The following is a 26,051-nucleotide window of genomic DNA, read 5'->3' on the forward strand; positions in this document are numbered from 1 at the left end:
GTCTCCCAAAGTCCCTTTGACCCTCACCCCATGATGTGATAGAATATTTTGCCACAAATGTTTGTTAAATAATTGAAAGAAACATCACAGTGTTTCTCATTTTTTGTTCTTCCCATTTCTCTCTTTCCCTCATTATCTAATTTCCCAGACTGCTTTTCCCTACAGACAGCCCGTTTTCTTTTCCATGCTCCCTCCCCAATTTTCTGACCTTCTTTCTCTTCCCCTTTTAATTTCACTCATTCCGGTCTCTAACCCCATCCTGGCTCCCTTTCCTTAACGCTTCTATGTTACATCATCTATTCCTTGGGGCTTCCTTTGTGCTCACTGTGTCCCTGTTACCTCAACCTCATCCTGTTCTTTCCCAAGACCCCTTTCCATCTTCTGTGACCACCCTCATGTTCACCTCCAGATAAACCAATCCTATGCTTTTTACACCCCCAGCAAAACTTATCTCACGTCTCCCTCCAATTTTCTCCAGGCCCCATAGGAGAGTCTTAGGTTTGGCAGATCTCCCTCCTCTCACAAATGAGCAATATGCCATAGCTGCCAAGTATTGTGCAGCTACATGGATAACAATTTATGGAAATGATTTGCAAGTATGAAAAACCCTATTATGTAATATGTATAAGACCATAAACTTCAGTTTAAGGTGAATACAACCTGCCCCATGCAATGGTGGGCGTAAGTCATCATGCTGCAGAAACTTGGCATTTAGGTGGATGCTGAAGAGTGTATGGGGAATAGGTGGGTGGAAGATGGAGTGGCTGGGGATTGTTGAAGGGGCTGAGTGGGTGGAGGTTGTGGGGGGGCGGGGTGGAAGGTGGAAGTAGTTAAGAGAAGTGGAATGTACAGGCCGTGTCAGAGAGGACAGAAGCTGGGAACTGCTGAGTTTGTGAGGTGTGGAAAGATGGGGTGGCTCTGGGGAACATCTGAGAGTAGATGCTGGCTAAGGGCTGATGGAAAGCTGGGACTTGATGCGGGTGGGATTGGAAGGTTGCTGTGGAGGGAAGCCTGGGCCAGAATTGTCCCCATCTTACCTTCTGTCCCTACTGTTGCCACTTCCTGCTGCCACCACTGCCGGCCTACTCCTCTTGGCTGCTCCTTGCTTGGCTCAGGTCCAAAAGGCACCACAGAAGCTTCTGGAGGTCTTGAACTGAAGTTGCATGACATTTAGAGTTTGTCTACATTTGAAAGTTAATTCATATTAAAGTAAGGTGTGTATTTAAAGTGCACTGGCTATTCCTGAATAACTCCATACATAGACAAGCCCTTAGCCTGGACTGTGGGAATGTGTATGTGTGAGTGTCACGTGAGGTGCATGGCAGTCAATGCAAGTCCCCTTGCAGCATACCAGGCAGAGCTTTTTGAAAGTCAGAATTTTGCAGAAAATTCCAATATTTTGAAATTTGTTTTTGTTCCAAATCTGAAACGTCAAATTCTTTTGTGGATAGAAAATTCTGAGTTTTCAAACTGAAGTTGTGTTTAGACATTCCCAAACTGACAGATTTCATTTTGGCTCAGTCCAACATTAATCTACGTCCCCATGAGCTGCCATAGTGCCCCGTGTTCCCATTTTCCTCTATGGCTGGGCTCCCTTGCCATACATTTCACATGATGCACTATGACCCTACGACTCCCATGATACAGTGTGTCAGTTCAACCTATGGAGAGTCCATGATGCATCATCGGAGATGGGCCGTACTCCCTGCCTAGCCTATGCGGAAGAATGGGAGCCTGAGGCACCCACACTACAATGCCCATGAGGCACTGCAGCAGCTGATGCAGACAGATGAATATGGAACTGACCCAAAACTAATTATTTCAATTTGGATTCAGCTGACTGACCCAAATGGAGAAATACTGCATTTTGATTTTTCATCAGGGAAACAAGCATCTAGCCAAAAATCTTTGATTTTGCAGAAATGTGCATTTTCCATTGAAAAAATATTTTGATGGAAAATTCCCGACCAGCTTTAGTACCTGACACACAGCCAGCCAGCAAGCCCACTGCTGAGCTGATGAAGCATGGGAGAGGCAAGAGCTGCTGCAACTCTGAATGCTACCCTTTTACACAGAAGGTGCCAGGCCCAGCATTTTGGGGCTGCAGAGGAGGTGCTGGGAACACAGCATCCCATTTTACCTCCCCAAAACAGGGACAGGTTGTTTCTCCCCCTCAGCCCATTCCCAGAAGCCTAGTTGCCCTCTCAGGAGCAGTTTCTCAGCCAGCAGTATTTTTATTTAATTTTTTAAAATGTAAAATAAAAATTAAATAGAGAATCTAAAACAGCTCCCAGTTGAGCTTTTACACTAAAAAATGAATTCCAAATGGTGTAAAGGTGTGACACTTCAGCCTGAGTACTTTGTAGGGAGAACGGCAGTACTCTCTCCCCTTCCTCAGTTAAGTGTTTCACCTTGATCTCCAAGGGATGTCTTACTATCTTTTACAAATTAAGAGTTGGGAGAATTTTGAGTATTTTATTTCATTAGTGTTGTCCATGCCTATGCCATGAGTTTAGAGGACAATTACCCAGCTAACAACAATCTATGAGAGAGTTTTATTCTTTTTCTGTTTCTCCAATGTTGCTTCCTCACCCTGTAAGACAGTGATTCTCAAACTTTTGTACTGGTGACCCCTTTCACATAGCAAGCCTCTGACTGTGACCCTCCTTATAAATTAAAAATACTTTTAAATATATTTAATACCATTATAAATGCTGGAGACAAAGTTTGTGGTGGAGGCTGACATCTTGTGACCCCACATGTAATTACCGCGCAACCCCTTGAAGGGTCCTGATTCCCAATTTGAGAACCCCTGCTGTGAGATAAAGATCTATGGAATACTGTTTCCAGTCCCCTAGTGACAAAACATGGAATGACCCTCCCAAAACCTGAAGGTGGAAGGGGTCCTCACGCACCACTTCTGTTTGAAACGAATGGGAGAAAATAAGCAGCACTCTTTTTAACACAAAACGTACATCTGGGGCTAAATTTGACCTGACAGTGGCCTGTTAAATAAGGCTTTAATTTCTAAAATGTTACTTTTGTCACACAGCAAATTAAGTGGATGCCAGTCAAACTAATACCGTCCTTCAAATGGCTCCTTCAGTAGTGAAAATAAAGATATTACATATTGCTGTAGATTTTCAGAGAGCATCTGGGACTGGCTCATTTTCCTAAAGATTAGTTGGAAAATGTAACTGACAGCAGTCGTCCAATTTTATACAAATCTGTACCTTTTACAATTTTGTATCACAGATTAGTTAGGCAGATAAGAATTTCAACCAGCTGACACATTCTATTTCAAGAGTTCACAATTACTATTGACAGCAGTAACTGTTACCATTTATACTTAAACAGATATGGCCAAAACCCCACCAGGAAGCCAGCAAATTTAAACAGCTACGTCATCAGAGATCTATCCTTCACTAGGAGTACAAAACCACTCCAAAGAAACTAGAGCTGTTAAGAGTAGCTGAGTTCAAATGTAAAAACCTACATGAATAATTTCCATACCCACCACCAAAAACAATCAACATTTAGATTGATGTTACTTCTAGAAGCTATCTTGTTTATAGCTCTCCAGAATAGAGACAAATACAAACAAGGCTACTGGCCCAAGTAAAATTTTTGTTTAAAAAGCTAAAATTTATATTTGTCCATGGGGCAGGAAGGAGGGTAGTGGTGTGGTGTGTGTGAGTGAAGGGTTTGGGCTTAGGAATCCACTTCACCCTACTGAAATAGAGTTTAAGGGGAAATGTTAATATACATAATACTATAACGTCTAGTTACATAATGTATGCTATTTTATATTTAATAACCACCACAAGAAAAAACTGTGATGCAAAACTACACACACACATACAAACACACCACACTAGTTGAGAATCTGGTGACATCACATCCCTTCTGCCTCACTCACATAGTTATTTCAACAGAACCACTTCAAAGCTATCCACTGTAACTTTATCTTTGAGTTAACTGTGCAATGTATTAACCTAATAAACATATCACAACTTTTGGAACAACAAAAGTGGATTTGACCAGATGTAACTCATTTGGAAAGAAATAAACTGACAGCTAAAATTTCCTGATCTGGTATGTTGGATATAGCAAAGTGCAAAAGATCCAGATTTCTAGGGGCCCTCCCATTCAGACAGCCAGTCCTAGATAAAAATGAGTTTTTCTTTGAAGGAACAGATGGCTAGAACAGATCTAAGCAAATATTACATATATTTGAAGGTAAGTTTCTAAAAACAGAAGCCCAGCTCTTCATTGTCAGTTCTCTGCAGATTTCCCTCTCAGATTCAACCACTTTGTTTTCATAAATACAGTCTCACAGACCAGTAGTTCCAAAAGGCTCCATGGAATTCACTACTGATCCATTTGCTCAACTTGTCGCCGCCGCCTACGGAATGCCTTTAAGTTCCATTTGGTTGGTTCTAGCATAAAAGGTCCATTGTAGACAAACAACACTGTCATTTTTTCAGCATAGGTGAGATTTTGCAGGAGCTGTGAAAAATGGGAAAAAAAGAAAAAAAGTCACACTAAGCAACACCTCTTATGCCAAGCATCATTTCTGTATTAGTTAAAATAGATTAATGTTTCCCCCAAAAGAACTTTTACATGGTGCTTTTACCACTGTTTGCCATTGACCACATATGCACGTCTCCCACTACCTGGACAATCTGGGATAAGGAAATGAAAGAGTAGAAATAACAATAAACACCACCATCATTTTTCCACTCTAAGGCCACATCTACACCACAGAGACTTCAGTGGCAAAGCTAAAGCACCATTGCTACTCTAGTATAACCCTGTAGCGTAGATGCAGCCTATAGCAACAGAAGGGGTTTTCCATTGCTGTGGGAATATCATCTCCCCGAGTGATGGTAGCCAGGTCGACAGAAGCATTATTCCGTCAACACAGCTGCATCTACACCAGGGGTTTGGCCATCAAAGCTACCAGTGCTCAGAGGTGTGGATTTTTCACATCCCTGAGCATCGTAATTAAGTCATTCAAAGTTTTAAATGTAGACCAATCTTAAATTATGCCAGACACTGAAGTTTAGGTGACCAATGAAAAAAAGTTGTTTTTGGTAGATCCCTTGACTGCCATATAATCAGATAATTGGTTCACACCTGCTAACATCTAAATAAATTAAGTTTTGGGATGTAGGGGAATGTTACCTTAATACCTTAACTGGCGATCAAGCAATTTACCCCTATAATCTCTCCTAATTTCCTGTATTAAACAGTGTAGGGTACTTGCTGAGATTGCATTAGAGCAGGCAACCCCATTGGTCCTTTCAAACCAAACCACACAATTCTGCCAAAGTACTACAGATAAACAAAACTTGTAAATAACGTTCCTTCTTGGGGCTGTTTGGGTCATAACAAATATAAATCATTCAGCTGGCTGCCTCAGGCACAGACAGTATTTCCCCTGGTCAATTAGTTCTCCGCAGCCCTCCTTCCAGAGAGTACAGCACAATCCCCTTTCAGGCTCAGTAAGCCTTCAGCCTGGTGCTCAGTGTCGAATAGTCTTTCCTCCCTAGGTGTACGGTTCTCTGCAGCCGTCCTTCCTAGGACTGCAACACTGGTCTTCCTAAGCTCACCTAAGCCCTCAGCCTGACCGTTAAGGAAAGCTGTCTCACCTTTATCTTTCTCCTTTGTTTAGGCTACAGGTGTGCCTTTTATTCCATATCCCTGTCTCTTGAGGGTCCCCTGGTTCCCAGCAGTGTGTACTTCAGCTTGTTTGTACAATCAATCATTCCAGGGAACCACAAGTCCCAGAATGCCTGTTCTTAAAGAGACTAAGCCTTGGAACAGAGTTGGTTGAGCCCAGGCCACAACTATCCTTAAAGGGGACAAACTGCTGTTACAGTATTTTTATTTCATCCGTCAGTCTCAAATGAACAAACCAGAAGACATTTATATAGCACCTATATCAATGCTATTTATTATTTTATCAAAGAAGTTGAAAGAAAGAGTCTGACACACATGCGAATCTTTTCGTTTAGTTTTCAGTTACCCACCTTCGGCGTAATAAAGAAATACTGAGAAGTGCTCTCTTTACAAGCAGTCTTCACAACCATTTCAAAAACTCTCCTCTCATTGACTGGGTCCATTCCCTTTTAAAAAAAAAAGAAATATATATTTTTACAATTCCTCTGGTCACTCTATAAACCCCTGTGGAATAAAGTCTTGTTTCACACACAAGCAACCTTACCTGATTTATTTCATCTACAACCCTGAAAGGACATCTGTTGAGTTCCTGCAGAGCCATCAAGTACAGCATAGTTGAAACACTTCTCTCACCTCCACTCTGATGGTGGGGAGTCAGTTCATGCAGTTGGGTATTACTACGGAATTTAACTCTAATTCGAATCCCATATTTGTCATACTCCTCCTGTAAAAGTAGACAGGAAACGTTAGACATCTACAGCTTCCTACAGTGCACCCTATTTGACAATGCAGCAAAAGTGAAAGGAAACCATTTTATGTATGTCTTACATTAGGAGAATGATGTGTTCGGGATCAGTAATATATATAAACTCTTTCATTCTGTTTTAAACTATGGTTTATCTCTTAGCATTGATCTATTCTTCTTACACATAGAACTTTTCTCTAACCCATTCCCCAGCTAACCGATTTGATGTCTAATTTTAAAAAGGGTAAGTTATTAGAAATTTCGTTCTTATAAATACTTTTTTGGTTAGTAAATTATAGTATAGCAAACAAAACATTGGCAGCAAGGTGCTTTATAAATAAAATCGTAATTGAATACAAAAGTTAGTGTTTCATGAGACAATAATTGGTCCTAGAAATTTACCCTAATTGTGAGCTCAACTGGAAAAAGTGAGTGAAAGTTTATAAAATGTCACAAAAACCTGTAAGAATAAATGTTGATAGGAAAAGGTGCAAAGACGACAGCAGAACTGAATTAGTTTAAACAAAAAGGCCTCCTGATTTAACTCAAGGACTGTGTTAATATTATACCTGGTAAACATTCAAGCATGGAACTCAAAATCAATTGACCAAAATTGTTTTGTTGGAAATTAGGCCTAATAGGTAAACAAAATAGTGACAGGATGAGCTATTTGCCCACCACTTCTTTTCTGGGGTTCTTGAAAAGAAAAAAAAAAGATTGGGGGAAAAATTAGCTGAAGAAGCTGTCTGTTAACAACTGCTTCAGCGAGCCTTACCATCATGGCTGCCACCCTCACCATTTCTTGGGATCCACTGTAACATCACTAAGCTTTTATCACCCTAATCCCAAGAGATGTCCTGACTAGACTGGGCCAGAGAGAGGGACCCACATGAAATCACCACCTTCACCGGCTTTGGCTAAATCCCAACCACCACCTGTGATGTGACACTTTGTTGCCCCTCCCCATGTGTCCCTTTCCCTTCCCCATCTTATTTCATTTCTTCTCTACCCCTTTTATTTTGCAAATGTGTTTTTCCAGCAGTGAGAGTCAACACCAGAAAAGAAGCTGCGTTTTCGGTCTTTGCTGATCTTTTCTTTCCCCTCTGAGGTATGTGTGTCTTGTTATCTTCTACGAAACAGCAGCTTTAGCAACAGCAACACCACCACCAGCGACAGACCATCTCAATTTTTTCTCTTTTCCCCCCAAAAGGAGTTACCACCATCTAAGAGACTGTCCAACAAGGGAGGTTTTTTCTCTACAGCTACGGTACCAAGCATTTGTGAAGTTGCTGTATTTACGAACCCTTGTTTCAAACTGTTCAATGTTGAGCAGTTTCAGGGTCATGTCAACATCTTTGACTTTTTGGCCCCATGTATTCCATTGGAATTAATACAACAGTTCCCAATTTACCCACAGAGAAGACCCTATTTATTGTACCTATGATCACACCAAGCCACAATCATTAGTCAATGGTTTTGATATACTGCACTGATACACTGTGACCTGCAAATCTGGGCTGGTGATTTCTGTTCATCTAAATGGATTTTAGGATAAGATGGATTTGAAGCTGTCCATTAAGGTACTATTAAAAAAATAATTCTACTTCGTAAGTCTTTTTTTTTAAATGTCTTCTTATCCAAGAGTCAGTATACTCAATTAACACAATTCTTTGTTTCTCATTCTTCATTTCTCTGTCAAGAGCCATGATCTTTTTTCAGAAGATTCTATTAATATCATAATTGGTTTTAAGTGATTGTAAGTTTAAAAGCAAATTTTAAAAGTCATTATGCCTCCTCCTCTTTTTTTGAGCCTTTTTTAGAATGGTACCAGCTGAATGTAAACATGGTTTTCATATTTGTGCACACTCACACTCTGTTCCTCAGCTTTTTTATTGTTGTTGCAGACAAAAGATAACTGTTAATCATGTATTATACCATGCTGACCTTTGCACAATAAGTTCTATAAAAAATTTTAAATGAATGGAAAACTTCTTAAGGCTAATTTCCTTTCTGTTAGCAGTGTCTCCCACAGACCTGGGATCAGGGCTGCTCTCTTCTCGGTGCAGCTCACAGAGGCAGATCAAGAGTTCTGGCGTTGCACACTTTGGCCACACCCTTTCTGCTCCTGCTTGCTTCCAGGTGAGTTATTCCTAAACTGTAGAACTTGCATATCATTAACAAATATTCCAGAGATAATGAAATCACTATGTACATTAGACCAAAAGGAGGATCATATGGTAATGATTCTACTTAATAGCTGACCCTTGACTCATGAGTAAGGCTGCGAGTTTGTCACGCAGGTCACGGATTCTGACTTTCCGTGACCTCTGCAGCAGCCGATATGCCTGGCTCGGGGGCCGCCTGAGCAGCTCAGGCAGCCCCTGGACCAGTCACACCTGTCACTGCTGGGGCAGTCTCGGGCCACAACGTCCCCCCACCCCAGCAGCAGGAGTTTGGCTGTGGGAAGGAGCAGGGGCATGAGACGGGGTGAGGTGGGCTCTGGGCAGCACTTACCTCAGGGGGCTCCCTGGGAGCAGCAACATCCCACCTCCCTCAGCTCCTAGGGGGAGACATGGCCAGGCAGCAATGCGGGCTGCCTCTACCTGCATGCACCACCCCCACAGCTCCCATTGGCTACAGTTCCTGGAACTGAGGGAGGGAGAATGTCGCCATTTCCAGGGAGACGTGAAGCCACGTAGGGAGCCTGCCAGCCTCCCACCCCTCGGTGTCCCTGGACCCCTTCCCTTCCCTGAGCACCCATGGCATCCCCCCAGCACCCACGGCACTCCCGGGCTGTCCCCGCTCCCAGCACCCATGGCACTCCCGGGCGCCCCCCCCCACAAGATTTAGTCAGGGTTATATAGAAGCCATAGATATGTCACATGCCGTGAATTTTTGTTTAGTGCCCATGACCTATCCATGACTTTTACTAAAAATACCCGTGACTAAAAACACAGCCTTACTCATGAGCCATCAAGGATGGGCAGAATTGTGGAAGATGCTGCTATCAGAAAGGAAATTATTGGTAAGAAATTTTCAATTCTGCAGCCCTCATTCCACCCAGGAGGTTGCTAGCAGTTTTGTGGAGTGTGCCTTGATCCATTCTGGGACAGAAATCTCTAATGATTTGTAGGTTTCCACAATATGGTCTAATGTACACCTAGTGATGGAGGACTTGGAAGTTCTAAGTCCCCTGCATGTCAGGTGGAAAGACACAAATAGGGAGCCCCATCTCCTCATGGATTCTCCACACCTGAGATAGATTTTTCAGTGCTCTTCTGACATCGAAGATGTGCCACGCTGTTTCAATTGGATGTTAAAGTTTTGGACAGAATGAAGGAAGCACAACCTTTTGGGAGGCATGAAAGGAGGAATTTACTTTGGGAAGAAAGGATTCAGGTATCCAGACCACCACCTTGTTCTCATAGAACAGGCAGTAAGGCTCCTTGTCTGGAAGACATGACAGCTACTAAGAAACAAGTCTTAATGGATAAATAAAAAGCTGAAACTGAAGTCAGAGACTCAAAAGGATGACTTGTCAGGGCCCTCAAAACTTCCCATTTTGGGAAGAGTGGCCTGACCACTGTGGTCTGTCTAATCGGACTGCTTAAGGGAATTTGGCTGTCTGTGAACTGTCTGCTAGGGATCCCAAGGATCCTGTGAACAGCATGCTACTAAAGGCAGACACCTGATGCTCAATGGTATTGGGCTGAAAGCCTCTGTCTATGCCTTCTTGGAGAAAGTCCAGTATCGCTGGAATTCTTTGATTTCTGGAATCTGTATGGTGCTCTTGGCACCAGTTTTTGAATCTGGATCAGACAAAGTAGTACGCTTTTAGTGCTGATATTCTCCTAGATGAAAGTAATACTTAAGGACTCTGGTGGACATACCTAAATGTTCTAGTGCTTTCCTCTCAGTAGCCAAGTTTGTGAGAGTACATCCAGTCTCCACAGAAGCTGGAGCAGGGGCTTCAATTTCTGCTCTATCAGGTCTGAGAACCAAGGTCTCCTCAGCCAGTGAGGAGTTATCAGTATAACCACTGCCTGTTCTTGTTTTATTTTCTGAAGCACCTTCCCCAGTAGTGGAAAGTGTGGAAATGCATAAAGAAAGGCCTGTGGCCAACTATGCGATAAGGCATCTGTCCATGGATCTGGGGTCTGCTTCCCTTGTGAAGTATTCTGGCCTCATTGTGTTCATACGATTCATGAACAGTTTGGTTGAAGGGAGGCCGAATGTCTGTTGACCCTGCGCCTGCTAAGTTAGTCTGCCTTTTGGTTCAGGTGCCCTTTAATGTGGCTCACTCAGAGAGAAAAGAAGAAATGTTCCACGTATCTCATTATATCCATTACGTGCACATGTAGTACCGGAATCCTTGTTCTCCCTTGTTTTTTTAAATGTATGACCTCCTATTGAAACATAACATGATTCCCCATTAGGGTGGGCTGGAACCTTCACAAAACTAGCTTGACCACTCTCAGTTCTAGGAAGTTTAGGCTGTGAGTCTTTTCCTCTTGACTCCAGAGGCCCCAGTCTGTTTAGGTCTCCAAGTGAGATCCCCAGCCCTCCAAGCTGGCCTGGTTGCAAGGACTAAAGGATCTGGAAGGCAGATGAGCATGCCTTTGCGGACATTGTTGTGGGCTGCTGACCACTGTAAGGAGTAGAATACCTGTGTTGGAACCTTAATCTTTCATGTGTTCTGGAGCATGGTCCCATACTTGTAGTATGAAGGCTTGAAGACTTCTGATGCATGCTTGTGCCCATGAAGTGATCCCTATGCATGACACCAGGAGTCCTAGCAGTTGGAGGCACAGTGCTACGATAAACCTCCTGCAGCTCCTAAGCAAGAAAATCAACTCCTGGCTTTTCTGAAACCTTTCTAATGATTGGTAGATCTTCAATACCAAGGTGTCTATTTCTGCCCCCAGGTGGGTTATTCTGGTAGATGAACCAGAGAACTCTTCTTGGTATTGATGATGAAGCTGTGCACCTGAAGGAGAGTCAACATCCAAAACGTGGCCCTGTGTACTGATGACTGCAATAGAGCTCTGATCAGGAGGTCATCCAGAAAGGCGTACAGGAGAGTTCTCCGAGACCTGAATCTGGCTATTCTCACCATCATCATCTTAATAAAAACCTTGGGACCGAGGAAATGACAAATGGGTGTGGTCAGTATTGATGTTTCCTGCTGCAGAAGTCTGCAGTGGCATGGTCTGATGGGGATATGGAAATATGTGTTCACTAGATCTACTTAAGTGAAGAAGCCACTCTGGGACATGGATAACACCATAGAGGCCACAGTCTCCATCTGAAGCCCTATTCTTCTTCTGGCAGGAGGGAGGCTGAAGTCTCTCTAGACTTTCTGTTCAGACTTGGATTACACTGTTTCCCTTAGGGAATCTATTTTCCCTTTGCTGATGCCTCTGAGAATGAGGAGCAGACAGAGGTGCTCCTTTTGAAGACCAATCTATATTCTCTCCTGAGGACACTCAGTGGGAAAGGGAGGGACTATTAGGATTTTGCTGCATTGTCAGCCACCACCTTATCCAGCTTTTATCAAAAAAGAAGGAAGCCTAGAAACTTGGCCAAGCACTGGATCTGCTTAGAGTCAGGATCCACCTTTCACGGTCAAAGCCACTGGTGGTGCCTGACTATTAAGCTGGAAGCCATAGCTTGGACTGAGAACCTCACTGCATCCATTGAAGCATCAGTTACAAATGATGTTGCTAGGGCGACTTTCTTAAAAGTGGAGCAAAGTCAGGGTGAACTCTGTCCTTAAGAGCTTTGGAGATCTTCCAGCCAGGAAAGAGATGTTCTTGCAAAGTGCCAGCAATGCTTGGAGGGTGGCACAAAAGGATTGGAACAAGCCGAATAAGACTTGTTCCAATCATCCCTAATCACTGGTTGAAGGAGAAATGAAGGGGTATTGCAGCCTGAGGGGAGAAATTTATTCTGAGGTACTCACAGGAGCCTTAGCAGGTTTCATAGCCATGCAGCTTGTCTTCCTCAGTTCAGGAGGAGGAGGAGGAAGAGAAGTCAGAGGACTCATATCTTCTGGATTTTTTGTCTTTTTTCTTTTTAGCTTCTTTAGAATTTTTTTAAACCTTTTTTAGCATGCTTTGGAAAAGTGAAAGCTCTGCTGCTGCTTTATTGAGGCCTTTTGCAATTTGCCTTCCTTAGGGCCTACTGCCCTCTCGAGAGGTCTGTCTCAGAATCCTCCCACACTGGGTCCCATTCCGAGTGGGAGGGGGGAACTTGCTATCGAAAACCCTCCTGGTTGACATAGCAGAAAGGGAGGCTGATTAGAAGTCCTGTTTCTTTCCCCTCTGCACTGAGTGCCCACTTTAAAACTTGCAGCGTTGCAAGTCCTGCCCAAGCCTCCCCTATTTGTTCTGTCAGAGGTCCCGTGTGATGTACTCCTTAAGCTGAGTGGCCAGGGAGGGTCCTCCCTGCTTTTGGAATCTCTCCCTGTTCTGCACTGGAGTTCATTTTTCCCCTGTTGGAGTTCTGGCTTCCTTGGTGGGAAGGGGACCCCACCTGCTGTTCAACTCATAGTCCTGGGACCTAATGGAAATAGGTATGGAAGGCTGGGTGCAGGTTGGGCACATCTTGCTGTCTGCCGAGCCTGGGAAGGCTGCCTCACATACAGAACACTGCTTAGATTTGACCTGGTGCTTTCTTGGCTGCTCTGTTATGCCTATAAGGGGCAAAAGAGCTGGCCAAAGGACACTGCTGTGAAGGCTCAGGGAGGGTTAAGCTGCCAAAAGGTTAACTGACTCTGGGGGGAGGAGAAAAACTCAGGAAGGAGAACACTTCTGCCCAGTTTTTTGGGCAGTGGGGAGCAGAGTTAGCATAGAAGGCGAAAGGGCAGGTGCAAATGAAACCGCCACTGTCTGCTGTCACAAAGGTGGAGAATCTGGCAACAAGCGATTGCAGAGAAGGTACAGCCAGACCATGTGGTGTCAAAATGCTGATCAGGTTCCATGAACTGCAGAGAGGAAAGCAGCCCAGACGTCAAGAATTCTGGGAGATGCTGGGCTGCAGAACTATTCATGTAAAATGGAAATTTTCCAGCTAGGACCTCTCCTCTAAATATTCATACCCTAGAAGTTTCACCAAAGAGCTTTCAACTTTTTACTTATTTATTTTAAACACTCTTAAAACTGAGAATTTGAGTACTTTACAGTAGTTTTATAAAGAAACTGTAAGTTGCATGGACTGTAATGTACACTTTAGTTCCACATTATACAGTGAATATTTCATATAAGAGGTCTGTGTAACATAAATGTTTCTTAAAATAATCTAAAATGGATTCTCTTAATGAAAGCATATTTTATTAATTTTTATTTTACTCCACTCCATTCAATGCCCCTCTCCAAGGCATTTCAGATATTTTCCCCACCAGCAACCAAGACTAAGAGGTTTCAGAGTGGTAGCCATGTTAGTCTGTATCAGCAGAAAGAGTACTTGTGGCACCTTAGAGACTAACATTTATTTGAGCATAAGCTTTCGTGGGCTAAAACCCACTTCATCAGATGCACGCAGTGGAAAATACAGTGATACTATACATGAAAATACATGATAGTAGGAAGATATTCATTCGAGAGAGAGACATACACACACAAAGTTCCTCCTCTACCTTGGTGGGTCTTGCGCTTATTGGCGGATTTGCTCGCCTTGGAGCTTCATGGCAGCCCTCAGTTTGGCCGTTTTCATGTACCCGCAGTCCAGGTCAACTACTCCCGTGTCTGCTCAGGAGTTGGGAGGTTTGGGGGGAACCCGGGCCCGCCCTCTATTCCAGGTTCCAGCCCAGGGCCCTGTGGAATGCAGCTGTCTAGAGTGCCTCCTGGAACAGCTGTGCGACAGCGACAACTCCCTGGGCTACTTCCCCATGGCCTCCTTCAAACGCCTTCTTTATCCTCACCATAGAACCTTCCTCCTGGTGTCTGATAATGCTTGTACTCCTCATTCCTCCATCAGTATGCCTTCTCACTCTCAGCTTCTAGTGCCTCTTGCTCCCAGCTCCTCACATGCACCACAAACTGAAGTGAGCTCCTTTTTAAACCCAGGTACCCTGATTAGCCTGCCTTAATTGATTCTAGCAGTGTCTTGATTGGCTGCAGGTGTTTTAATCAGCCTGTCTGCCTTAATTGTTTCCAGAAGGTTCCTGATTGTTCTGGAAGCTTCCCTGTTACCTTACCCAGGGAAAAAGGGACCTATTTAACCTGGGGCTAATATATCTGCCTTCTATCACTCTCCTGTAGCCATCTGGCCTGACCCTGTCACAATACACACACACACACACAGAACATGAAAAAATGGGTGCTGCCATACACACTATAACGAGAGTGATCAATTAAGGTGAGCTATTATCAGCAGGAGAAAAAAACCTTTTGTAGTGATAATCAGGATGGCCCATTTCCAACAGTTGACAAGAAGGTGTGAGTAACAGTAGGGATAAGAGATACTTCTCAAATACCACTGAAAGCATAATAGTTCACCAAAAATGACTTAATGTGGAACAAGTCTCACTGATGCTGCACCAAAATATACTGCCAAATATAGACTGAAATGGACAGACCTAAACAGTAACCAACAACAAAGCCAATCTGTACTACTGTGAGTGGTACAATCAGCTCTTGACTGGCAATTAAGCTGCAGCATCACCCTGAAATACAGAATAACTACGTCAATACAATTTTTTAGTGCTAAACAGCAAACAACCATGAGCTGTTAACTAACGAACTAGAAGAGGACCAGGAAGATTGGGCGAGGAAGAGCTAAGGTTTCCGTTTCCATCTACTGCAGTGATCAAAAAGGAACTTGGGGTAAGATCAGGGCTGTGGTTCCTGGCATCCCCTTGGTTCTTGCGATGAAGGATTTGGGTGGCTCCAACAGTCATTGCTTTTCCCGCAAGGTTCTGCTTTGACAGAGAGGGGACATGCACATCCAGAAAGTTGGGATCTAGAAAGGTTTAGACCTCCTTAAGAAGGATGTGATAGACAAACTAGTCTTTGGAATAAGTGGATTACTCAGCTCCATCTAGCTTTGGAAACTTCTAATAAGACTGACTGTTATACAGCTGGTGATGATTCTGCTTTCATTTGGTTGAGACACAAATTAATTGGTTCTGATAGTTAAAGAGAAGTTAGATTTTCATGTAAAAGGATCAAGAGAATTTAAGATTAATGCCTGTATGTGACCCCCATTCCCCCATAACCCAGAACAAAATTACACATCATTTTGTCTCATTTTGAGACATTTAAGCACAAAAAATTAAAATGCAGAAGCTATTATTCATAGATATGGTAATCATACCTCATTTTCTGTATGAAGATCAACTTCACCAGCACACTGCATAGAACTAAAGAAATTACTGAACTTTTCATTAATTTGTTCAACCAGCTGTTTCAAAGGTGTTAGCCACCTTTCTTTAACCTAAAAATAAAGAGACTAATGTAAAACAACCTCTGAAAGAATTTACAGTTGAAGCAATAATTAACAAAATATCAAATTTAACTATTACAGTAAAATTTTAATTAAAAATTGCCCACAGATCACCATACCTTACTTCATAGATCAAGTAACCACCCAAACTATTATATATAGCCAGGCACTCAGATACCACAGAATATACTCTGAAGAGCAAGTCTGGTATATACACCTTAACACATTCAAAACTACTTTCACCAAACAAAGACACTCCACCAGAGAAGTAGATCACTTCACTTGGGCCACCCAAATAATCCAAGAGATCCTGCTTCAATACAGAAATAAAACCCACTCCAAATGCACACCTCTAGTTGTTACCTACCATCCCACATTGGAACCCAGACAAGGTATCATCACACAACTACAACTCGTACTCTGTGGCATGGGCAGCGTGGAGCCCCATTTCAGGGAGGCTAGCCCCTGGCTCCACCCCTCAAAACTGCCTCCCACCCTGCAGCAGGAGACTCCCTCTCTCCCTCCTGTGGCCGGAGCGCCCCGAGACTCCCTCCCACCGCGGCCAGAGCGCCCTGAGACTCCCTTACCCCGCCACCTGCGGCCCGAGCCCCAAGACTCCCTTACAAACACCCCGGTGGCCCGAGCCTCCCTTACGCTATCCCCCGAGCCTCCGTGGCCTGAGCCCAAGCCTCCCTTAACCCCCGCTAATCGAACCTCTCTTACCACCCTACCTTCCCTGTGGCCCGAGCCCTGAGACTCCCTTATCCCACCTCCCCCTGAAACCTACTCCCCCCTCTGCGGCCAGAGGAGCCCCGGGCCAACCAGGGCCCTGAGCACCCCCCAGCCCCAACCTACTCGGAAGAGTCCCGGGGCAGCCAGAGCCTCCCACACCCATGCCTCCCCTCTGCAGACCCTAAGCCGCCCCTCAAAAATTCAAAAACTCTTTTCTTCTCTCTTCTGGAAAGAAGAAGAGCTTTTGCTATGCCCCATGCAGGTTCCAGGGCGGCTGAGGAGACGGTATGTATTACTCAGACAGCATCCAGGGTTCATCAATAATCTCCCTAGAGTTCAGGGAGATTACTAATAAACGCCGGAAGCTGAATAGCATGTACGGCCTCCTCAGTCGCCCCAGAACCTGCATGGGGCATAATAAAACGCAAAAATTTCGCCCGCTAAACCTGCAATCAGAGTCCTGCAGCAGCGGCTGCGCTAGGCTCCCCTGGCCTATTATACCCACCACCCGATGGGGACCCCATCCTGAAAGAAATCTTTCCTGAACCCCCTCTTCTGGCCTTCAAACAACCCCCACAATCTCTCCAAGCTCACCATCAAAAGCAAACTCCCCACAGATCAGGCCACACCAACTCAAAACGGCACCAGACCTTGCCAGAACAACAGATGCAAAACCTGCACACACATCTGCACTGCTACAATGATCAACACCCCCTGCAAAACACCTTTCAAGAACCATGGGGCCTACACACGCCTTTCAAGAACTATGGGTCCTACACACGCCTATCACATGTGGAAAACCTCACCAGCGCACTAAATGCCCCAATAGCAACTATTTGGGTGAAACCAGACAACCAGTATGCTCTGTAATGAGCTCTCACAGGCAAATGATAAAAAGATAAAAACACCCTATCATCTGTGGGTGAACACTTTTCACAAAGCAGTCACTCTGTATCTCACCTATCAGTCCTCATCAACAAAGGAAACCTGCACAACACTTTGAAGAGATGAGCCTGGGACCTTAAATTCATAAAACTTTGCTAGATACTAAAAATCATGGAATGAACTGAGACACTTGATTTATGGCTCATTATAACAATCTGTAACCCGCTAACACCCGCCACCCCCAGCTACTTCCCCCACTTCCTTTCCTCCCTATGACTGGAGGGGTGTTAACAGGCCACTTTACCTTGAATGGTCCCCTAAAATATGTGTTAACTGCTTATGCTAAATTAACAAACTGTTCCGCCTTGATTTAACAGGGCTTGTCTACATTGGCACCATTAAAGCGCTGCTGCAGAGTGCTGGGAGAGAGCTCTCCTGGTGCTCTAAAAAACCCACCTCCACGAGGGACGTAGCTCTCAGCGGTGGGAGTGCGGCTCCCAGCGCTGGTGCACTGTCTACACTGGTGCTTTACAGCACTGAAACTTGCTGCGCTTAGGGGGATGTTTTTTCACACCCGAGCGAGAAAGCTGCAGTGCTGTAAAGCGCCAGTGTAGACAAGCCCCTACTTTCCCAGACCTGAAGAAGAGCTTTGTGTAAGCTTGAAAGCTTGTCTCTTTCACCAACAGAAGTTGGTCCAATAAAAGATATTACCTTATCCACCTTGTCCCTCCAACATCCTGGGACCAACATGGCTACAACACTACTGCATACAGCAATTGCCAACATTTCATTTTTCTTAGCATCAAAACTTGAAATATCTTTTAAAATGAATATGGTGCATTTTAATGGAAGTATATACCCATTTATGTTTCTCCTACATTAATTATACTACAGTAATGATTTCATATATTACCTGTGAAATGTTTTGCCTATAGCTCTCCAATTCGTTTTTCTTTTCCTCTAGTTCCTCCGTTACTTGCTGTATTTCTTGTGCCCTTCTATTATATTCTTCAACAACCTGTCAGGAAAAAGCATCATCCTTCAAAAATACAATATTTCAAATTGACAAAATAGATATTTGTCAATTCAAATCTTAACAGTAAAATACACATATGTAAACACTGCCCTTGTTTACATATAACTAAGTAGTGTATGCACTGTTTATACATTGAACAGGACACACTCGTCTCTTTAAAGCAAAGAGCAACTAAGCCATTGTTGTATTTCAGGTTAACCCAACTATTTTTCTCTAAACAAAAGGCAGAGAACATGCTGTTCCTTTGGAAGAACCTACTTAAAATTCTAATAGAGTCAGATCTGGCATTTATAGCACATTGATCCTGCTGTCTAGCTAATTATTACCAAGAGTTCTAGTACAGAGTGGGAAGCAAGTACAGTACTGCAGGAAACATACTGAAGCATTTAGGCCTGTGAAGCAGGAGGCTCTTGATTTCTCTTCATTCAGTAAAGCATCGATTTCATCCAATGTGCTTGGAAGGTCTTGGAATGCCTACAAGAAGAAAAACAATTTATTCATTAGATAGTTTAATGTTGAGAGAGGCTTGAAATATGACTAAAAAGTTGCAAGAAATTGGACAACCAAGAACACTGCTAGTCGCTAGATCACTTTATTAAGACACAATCAATTTAAATTTAAGTGGCTAGATTCTCTCCTGAGAAGTGCTTGGTGTGGGGGGGATGAGGGAGGGCTGTTGGGAAGCTAACTATGGCTCCCTAATTCTCTGCCTGTGGAGGTATAGCCCCAACCCTGGTGCAGCGGCTCTAACTTATCTCACCTGGCAATGGTCCACAAGAGCCCCACTAGTTGAGAACTGGTGGAGTGCAGTGGCACTCTGGTCATGCATCTAGAAACTGGACGGTAGCATAGGAGCTGGCTATGCCAGATGAGAGCTTCCCTACACAGCCCTACTCGGCTGGCCAGATACATCCAGGCTCTGGGCCTTTCATGTTGCCTAAACTGGAAAAGGAAGGAGAATCTGACCCAAATTTCTTTCCTTTAAAGTGGGAGTTTTGATTAATTAACCAGACAAATTCTCCCCCTCCCCTATTGTGTATATAGAATAAACAACAAGGAAAAACCTTTTTGTGATCATGGGATATACCAGTTTTCATAACAGTGTAAAAAATTAACTAAACTTAAAACACTATTTAATTCCTGAGGGGAGAGAGTTCGGTGTGGGTGGAGCGGTAATTAAGTTTATATAGCACCTGCTTTACAGACATGGTCCCTATTCTTGAGAAGATGACAATTTAAGGGCACAATGATCATGCAAATCCTTACATGAACAGTTCTTTATATTGAAGTAAATGGTAATACTCATACAAGTAAGGTTTTGCAAGACCAAGTCTTATTTTAGAGAAGCATAAGCAAACGACAGGTAAAGGAGTTAGGTTGAGGATAGAAGAAAAAATAAAAAGGGAAACTTCTTTTGAGAGAGGTACTTCCCAGACAAACATACACTTCCTGCCCAGAAGAAATCATAATGAATACTTGACGTAACGAGGGAAAACAAAACAGAAAGGCCTAGGTAGCATGCAGGGTGGAGAGGTCAGAGACAAGAAGAACATTCAAGAAAACTTACTAGCACGTATTTTTTAAAGCATTTATATCAGGATGATTTTAAAGTGAAGGAAAAGGTAGAGGTGGCATTAAGGGGGAACTGGAGGAAGGAGAAGAGAGTCAATAAGAGGAAAGAATGGAGGAAAGGACAGACAAAAAGAGGCAATAGGCTGATGGAGAGGAGATAGGGAAGGTAAAAACAAAGGGAGGGAAGGCTGTAGCAGAGCACTGTGGGCAGGAAAAGTAAGGCCAGCAGCAGATGGGGGGACTACAGCAGGGGTGGGCAAACTTTTTGGCCCAGGGGCCACATCTGGGCGGGGAAATTGCATGCAAGGCCATGAATGGAGGGCTGGGGTAGTAGGTTGGAGCGTGGGAGGGGGTGTAGGGTGTGGTGCGGGGTGTGGCAGGGGGCTCAGGGCAAGGGGTTGGGGTGCAGGAGGGGTGTGGCAGGGGGCTCAGGGCAGGGGGTTGGGCTTACCTGGAGTGGCTCCCAGGTGGCAGCGGCATGCAGCGGGGCTAAGGAAGGCTCCGTGCCTGCCCTGGTCCTGTGCCGCTCCTGGGAACCGCAGCCAACGGGAGCTTCGGGGGAGGTACCACAGGCGAGGGTAGTGCACAGTGCCCTGTGCCTCCCTCTTCCCCCAAGGGCCACAGGGACGTGGTGCCGGCTGCTTCCAGGAGCGGCGCGGGATCAGGGCAGGCAGGGGGCCTGCCTTTGCCCCGCTGCACCATGGGGGTGGCAATCCCGCGGACTGGATCCAAAGCCCTGATGGGACGGATCTGGCCCGGGGACCATTGTTTGCCCACCCCTAGACTACAGCAACTGGAACAGGTGGAAGATAGTGCAAACAATCAATCAATAGAACGTCCAAAGTTCAGGTTATAGAAGGGTTCTAACTCTGTTCTGTGTCCAAAACTTTAACTGGAGCTTTTGGATGTTCAACATTTTTGAAAATTGGGCCACTTATCTGAGTACTCTTTTTGATTTTCAAACCTATTACTCCCAATATCCCCCTTGGAAAACTCATATTATGCACACAATTCATCCCAGGATAGAATCTCTCAAAATTTTTCCTACTTTTAATAAATTTTCATGTTATGGTGTTTAAAATATTTTCCGGTCACCAAATGACGTTTTTCCCAACATATTTTGTCTCGACATACTTCCAAACGAACATGTCTTACAAACTCCAGATTTGTTTTACTAAGAAGTGGGCTTTGTTTGTTTGGGCAGAATTACAAAGATATATAACAAGGATTTTGAAAACGGGGGTGCACTTGCCCCTTAAAGTCATCAGGGAAGAAATGAACCTGAGGATCAGAACAGGGATCGAGTGGCCTGATTCAAAGTCCACTGACATCAACTGAAAGATCTACTTGACTTCAATGGGCTTTGGATCAGGCCAATAAGCAGAAGGCATAGAAAGGCAGGGTAGAGCCCGTAAGGGGAAGAGGTAGTGCTTGCTCTGTCTTGTACTCCACAACTGTAAGAACCTGGGGCAGGAAGCAAGGAGAAATTGGAAACTCACCATCTAGCTTTCACAAACGGACTACCTTGCTTTAGGTGCAGGTGCACTAAAACAGTCTTAGCTAGTGAATGTTATGCCATTACATCCTTATAAAAATGTGGCCTTTTGTTTTTAATACTTACAGTCTGAAAATCTTTTGGAATTTCTTGATCAGGGCTGAGATTACACGCCTGTCTAGCTTTCCTCATCAGTCCCTTGCACTTCTCCAAAAGAACACGTTTTTTTTCACCCAGGTCAGAAACTTGTTGCTAGTATAGAAGAAATTAAAATAAAAAGTTGTTTTATTTTAAAGAAAACTCCACTGCCTTCAGTTACAGTCAATCAATCTGTGACCCTGCATGAAGTCCTAGAGAGAGGGAACTACAGAAGAAAGTTTAATGACAAAAGTGATCAATTTCACACACTCCAACTCCACCATCACCCTTAGAACTAGTATACTGGATGTAATGTCAGATTCAGAGAGAAGGTTTGTGAAATCATAGCAGATTGTTTACAGAGGTTGAAAATAATCCCTCCTTTCAAAAAACAATCTTCTTCTGGCTTTCTAATTTTTTTTTTTTTTTTTTTTTAAACAAAAGGGATGACAGATCTGAGTGAATGGATCAAACTGAGTGCACAATTGTAAAATATATGAATGTGTTTTTCACAAAGAGAGCCACGGTTTTGATCTCTGCCTAGGTCCAGATGTAGATCTCTGCTTTAAAATTTGGTGGTGGAAGAGATGGACTATTGCAGGGTTTCTTTATTTTGTATCATGCCTCCCAACTAGCACCAGTTTTTCTACTAGACATAACAGAGCCATCTAATAAATAGGATTTGCATTACGAGGAATATTTCAGTTGAAACTATACAAACAGATTAGCTGTATGTTAAATAGGAAATAATGTACTTCTCTTCATCTCTGATATGCTACCTTTACTATTACAGGCAAAAGATACAAAGTAACAGTTTCACAGTAATGACTAAGAGCAAATTTAGAAAAACAGTGCTACATGTATCTATCAATCAAATCTAGAACATCTTTAGACTGTAAACTCCTTGGGGCAGGGTCTAAGATCTTGTTTTCACTTTTGTTGAAAGTACAAATAGTCAGTTACATCCAATTTTCACACATTTACGCCCCTACATAAACCAGGAATCACATGGACAAAAATAGGACCAAAAATGTTTTAAAATGTATACAGTTAAGTAAAGACTCAATACTTGTATATTCTACTGGAATAAGTGTGTGTTCATATTTTAAAAATATACTGCCCACCCTATAGGTACTGACAATAAAACTTGTTTAAGTAACTCTCTGTCAATGTAATTAGATTAATTCATATCACTGTTCTAAATAATACAACATTAGTAGTAGTAACAGCTATAAATTAAGACAAACGCATCCTCAGTTCTTACAGACGTTCAAGAGTTTGGCATAAATATTTTTTTGACTGAAATTTTCTACGCTAGGTTATCAGTCCAAAGGAGTAGTTTTTCTTCCCAAAGCATGTGTAATATATGTTCAAACATTTAGGCTCTGCACTTGGAGGTGTGTGTGTTGGAGGGGGCGGGAGGGACGGGACCACAGGATGGGATGGGATGGGGGATGGACGGATGACAAAAACATATCCCAGAAGTCCTGAGCAGAAGCGTTCACCTGCATAACTTGCAAACTTGGCTGCTTTACGGACAAAAGTGGTTCAGTATTTCTGAAGTTAGACAAAGTTGGGCAAGTTAACCTCATTGTGCCTGTTGTTTCACCTTCTGTAAAATGGAAATCATACTTCTCTATCATCCTTAAAGAGGTGTTGTGAGATTTAATACATTTTTCTAAAGTGCTTTGGTATCTTCAGAAAAAGGTGCAATAAAACCACAAAATATAAAAATACCCACAGAGTTAGGGACCTTCCATTTAAGGACAAAATAAATTTTAATAACATTAGTTTAACAGTTCTAAAGTTATGAAAGTTTAAATCAGCATCTTAAAACATTTATACTAGGCTTTTTAAATTAATTCAGTGCTAGTTTGGTTTGAGACTCTGGATCATATCAAGCTCTGTCGTTTGTATACCTGAGGACCATGTAAAAGTTACCCTGAATGTTAGTCCATTCAGCTTTTAATAGTCAGAATTTTAAAGTTTCTGTACTAAATTTCTGAAAACTAGCCTTGTTTTGTAGATCTCATTGCAACTTAAAAATCAAACAAGGCCTGACTACTATTTTGAAGTCTTGTGACTGAAAAAAATCAAGCAAGACATTAAAGGCTGCATATATAAAGTTGTAAAGAACTACCCAGTTTGAACAGGTATTTTAATAATGATATAAAAACAGCCCATTTTAAAGCAGCAGCACAGGAGAAAGTTAAGATGGAATTTTCAACCCCCTATGTAGGTATTTTTAAAGCACAAATAACTGGAACATCTTGTCATTAATTCTACCCTTTTTCAGTTCTGAACATTTGATTTCTCTAATGTTGTGTTAATTTTCTTTTTTTAAACATTAACAGTGTGTGCATATAGACAGAAAGAAAGAATTCATGATGGTGTGGTGTAGCACAAAACTTATTGTCACAAGTTTGGGATGGCCCAATTACTCACAAGCCAAAAATGAGTTACACAGGTCACTCTAAATAAGTGTCAATAAAACCTACATACCTCACCACACCTGCTCCACTATTTGTTTATTCATGCTATTTATTACAGAAAAATATTTAGGAACATTTTAACGAGTTTTCAAAATGTAACTGGGACTATTTTTTGTATCCCAATACTTTAAAAGCCAATTGCCTTTATTACCATGAGTCCAAACATACAGGGTTCAAAAGAAGCCAAAAGAACCTGTGAAAATGACATATCACTTTTCTGTACATAAAAATGTCAATTTTATAGTCTGTCATCTCTGGTAATGAAAGGCTAGAAGCTCCCATTTATAACCCCACAGGGCTGCATGAAATAGACCTTAATGTGATGTTTTTAGACACAGGGCTGAATTTTGCCTGTTCTAGCCATTGGGCAGCTGCAGTTTTGGGGGAACACATGTATCTAGGAAGAGGAGGAAACATATTGGGGCAGGCTGATTTTTTTAAAAAGAAAAAAAGCAGGTGTTTGAAGCTGTTCTGGGCTATAAGTGTTAGAATAAATACCAGGATAAACGGATTAGTAGGTAGGTGAGGCACTCGAATGTGTGTAATGAATTCATTTATCACATGACTGATATTTATTACATGGCTATCATATCCACATGAGATGGATATTTTCCTCACACACCCTTAAGTATGTATATAAGTACGTACATGTGGAACCTTCTATAGACCCATCCAGTTATTATGTGTTCAAATACTTCATGGAAATGCTAACATTTGGCAAGTACAGTTAGTTAATCCCATCCTGGATATAAGGGATGTGCCCCTCTGGGCACGCCCCTCTGGGCACAGGGAATTACTGTCTAGAATAGATAGGTCCTAGAGGGAAATTCTAGTTTAAGGGAGAAGGCTTAGAGTGACCTATGTGTTACTGTTATTTCAGCTGACAATATAAGAACTAATTCAGGAAGAGAGAGAGTTTAGTCTGGGCAGTGGGTTAGTCTATGCTAAAGTGGAGCTAAGGCATAGCTACTGAAAGGCACGCTACTGGATACTAGAACCCTCTCACATTCTACATTCATAAGGAGTGCAATTGGTTTTGTGGGAAATGAGAAACTAGTCAAAGAAAATATAGTAGCCAGTAGCCAATATTTTCTCATGAATGTGTGTTTGAATGCATTCTTAGTGACAGTATTTAAATAATTAAAGATGGGCAATTCATACAGAAGGAAAACAGAATTTGCATTTTCTTCAAACTTGGCCTAAAAGAAAAAACAACATACATACAGAGTTTAATAGCAATCATTTAAAAAAATTACACCAAATGAACCTAAAAATTAACAAGCTATCAAAGCAAGACAATTAGCAAATCTCTTACAATCATCATAAACACAAAGGCGACTGTGCCAATTATCTAATGAGCAGATGGGGCTAACAATCCTCCCTACTGTTCAATATGGGTCATAAACACACATTTGCTTCTCATGCTCATTAGACAAATTAATTACAAAAAGTTGTTAAAATAATACTAAGGTTCTGACTTGAGCTGCCATGACAAACAAAAAACCCCACAAATCTGTTGCTACTAACGTGACACATTCTGAAGCACACACGTTGGGAAGGAAAATGCCTTTCAATCCAAGTGTCTAAAATACACCCAATGTGCTGCTATTCCCACGGAATCCCAGTGCTGACAACTCACACATGAACATATGCAGCCCTCTTTCCTCAGGAAGAGGGAGTGAATTGGGTTTTGTGGGCCATTCAAGTCTTATAACAATATTTTAAAGACTAACAACTTTTATTAATAAATGCAATGTTAGCAAGAGTTCAGTTTCTCCCAGGGGTACCACCAGAAATTTTTCACATGGTATGCAGAATTGAACCACT

The 26,051-nt window shown here is 42.7% G+C and overlaps 1 protein-coding gene across 2 annotated transcripts in view; it reads right to left on the reverse strand.

Moving 5' to 3' along the window:
- Positions 1-3,215: 3,215 nt before the first annotated feature.
- Positions 3,216-26,051, reverse strand: part of SMC5 (structural maintenance of chromosomes 5) — a 75,469-nt gene continuing 52,633 nt past the window's right edge. For both annotated transcript variants that reach the window (XM_077817594.1, XM_077817595.1), the window contains exons 18-24: positions 21,721-21,846; positions 18,906-19,001; positions 18,405-18,509; positions 15,746-15,865; positions 6,230-6,409; positions 6,036-6,131; positions 3,216-4,509 (exon numbers count right to left, since the gene is read on the reverse strand). In XM_077817594.1, the coding sequence (XP_077673720.1) occupies positions 4,372-4,509; positions 6,036-6,131; positions 6,230-6,409; positions 15,746-15,865; positions 18,405-18,509; positions 18,906-19,001; positions 21,721-21,846 (861 nt within the window). In that variant the 3' untranslated portion in view covers positions 3,216-4,371. The remainder of the gene's footprint in view (positions 4,510-6,035; positions 6,132-6,229; positions 6,410-15,745; positions 15,866-18,404; positions 18,510-18,905; positions 19,002-21,720; positions 21,847-26,051) is intronic.

This window comes from Eretmochelys imbricata, chromosome 5 (genome assembly GCF_965152235.1).
Source record: "Eretmochelys imbricata isolate rEreImb1 chromosome 5, rEreImb1.hap1, whole genome shotgun sequence".
In the NCBI taxonomy this organism is placed as follows: domain Eukaryota; kingdom Metazoa; phylum Chordata; order Testudines; family Cheloniidae; genus Eretmochelys; species Eretmochelys imbricata.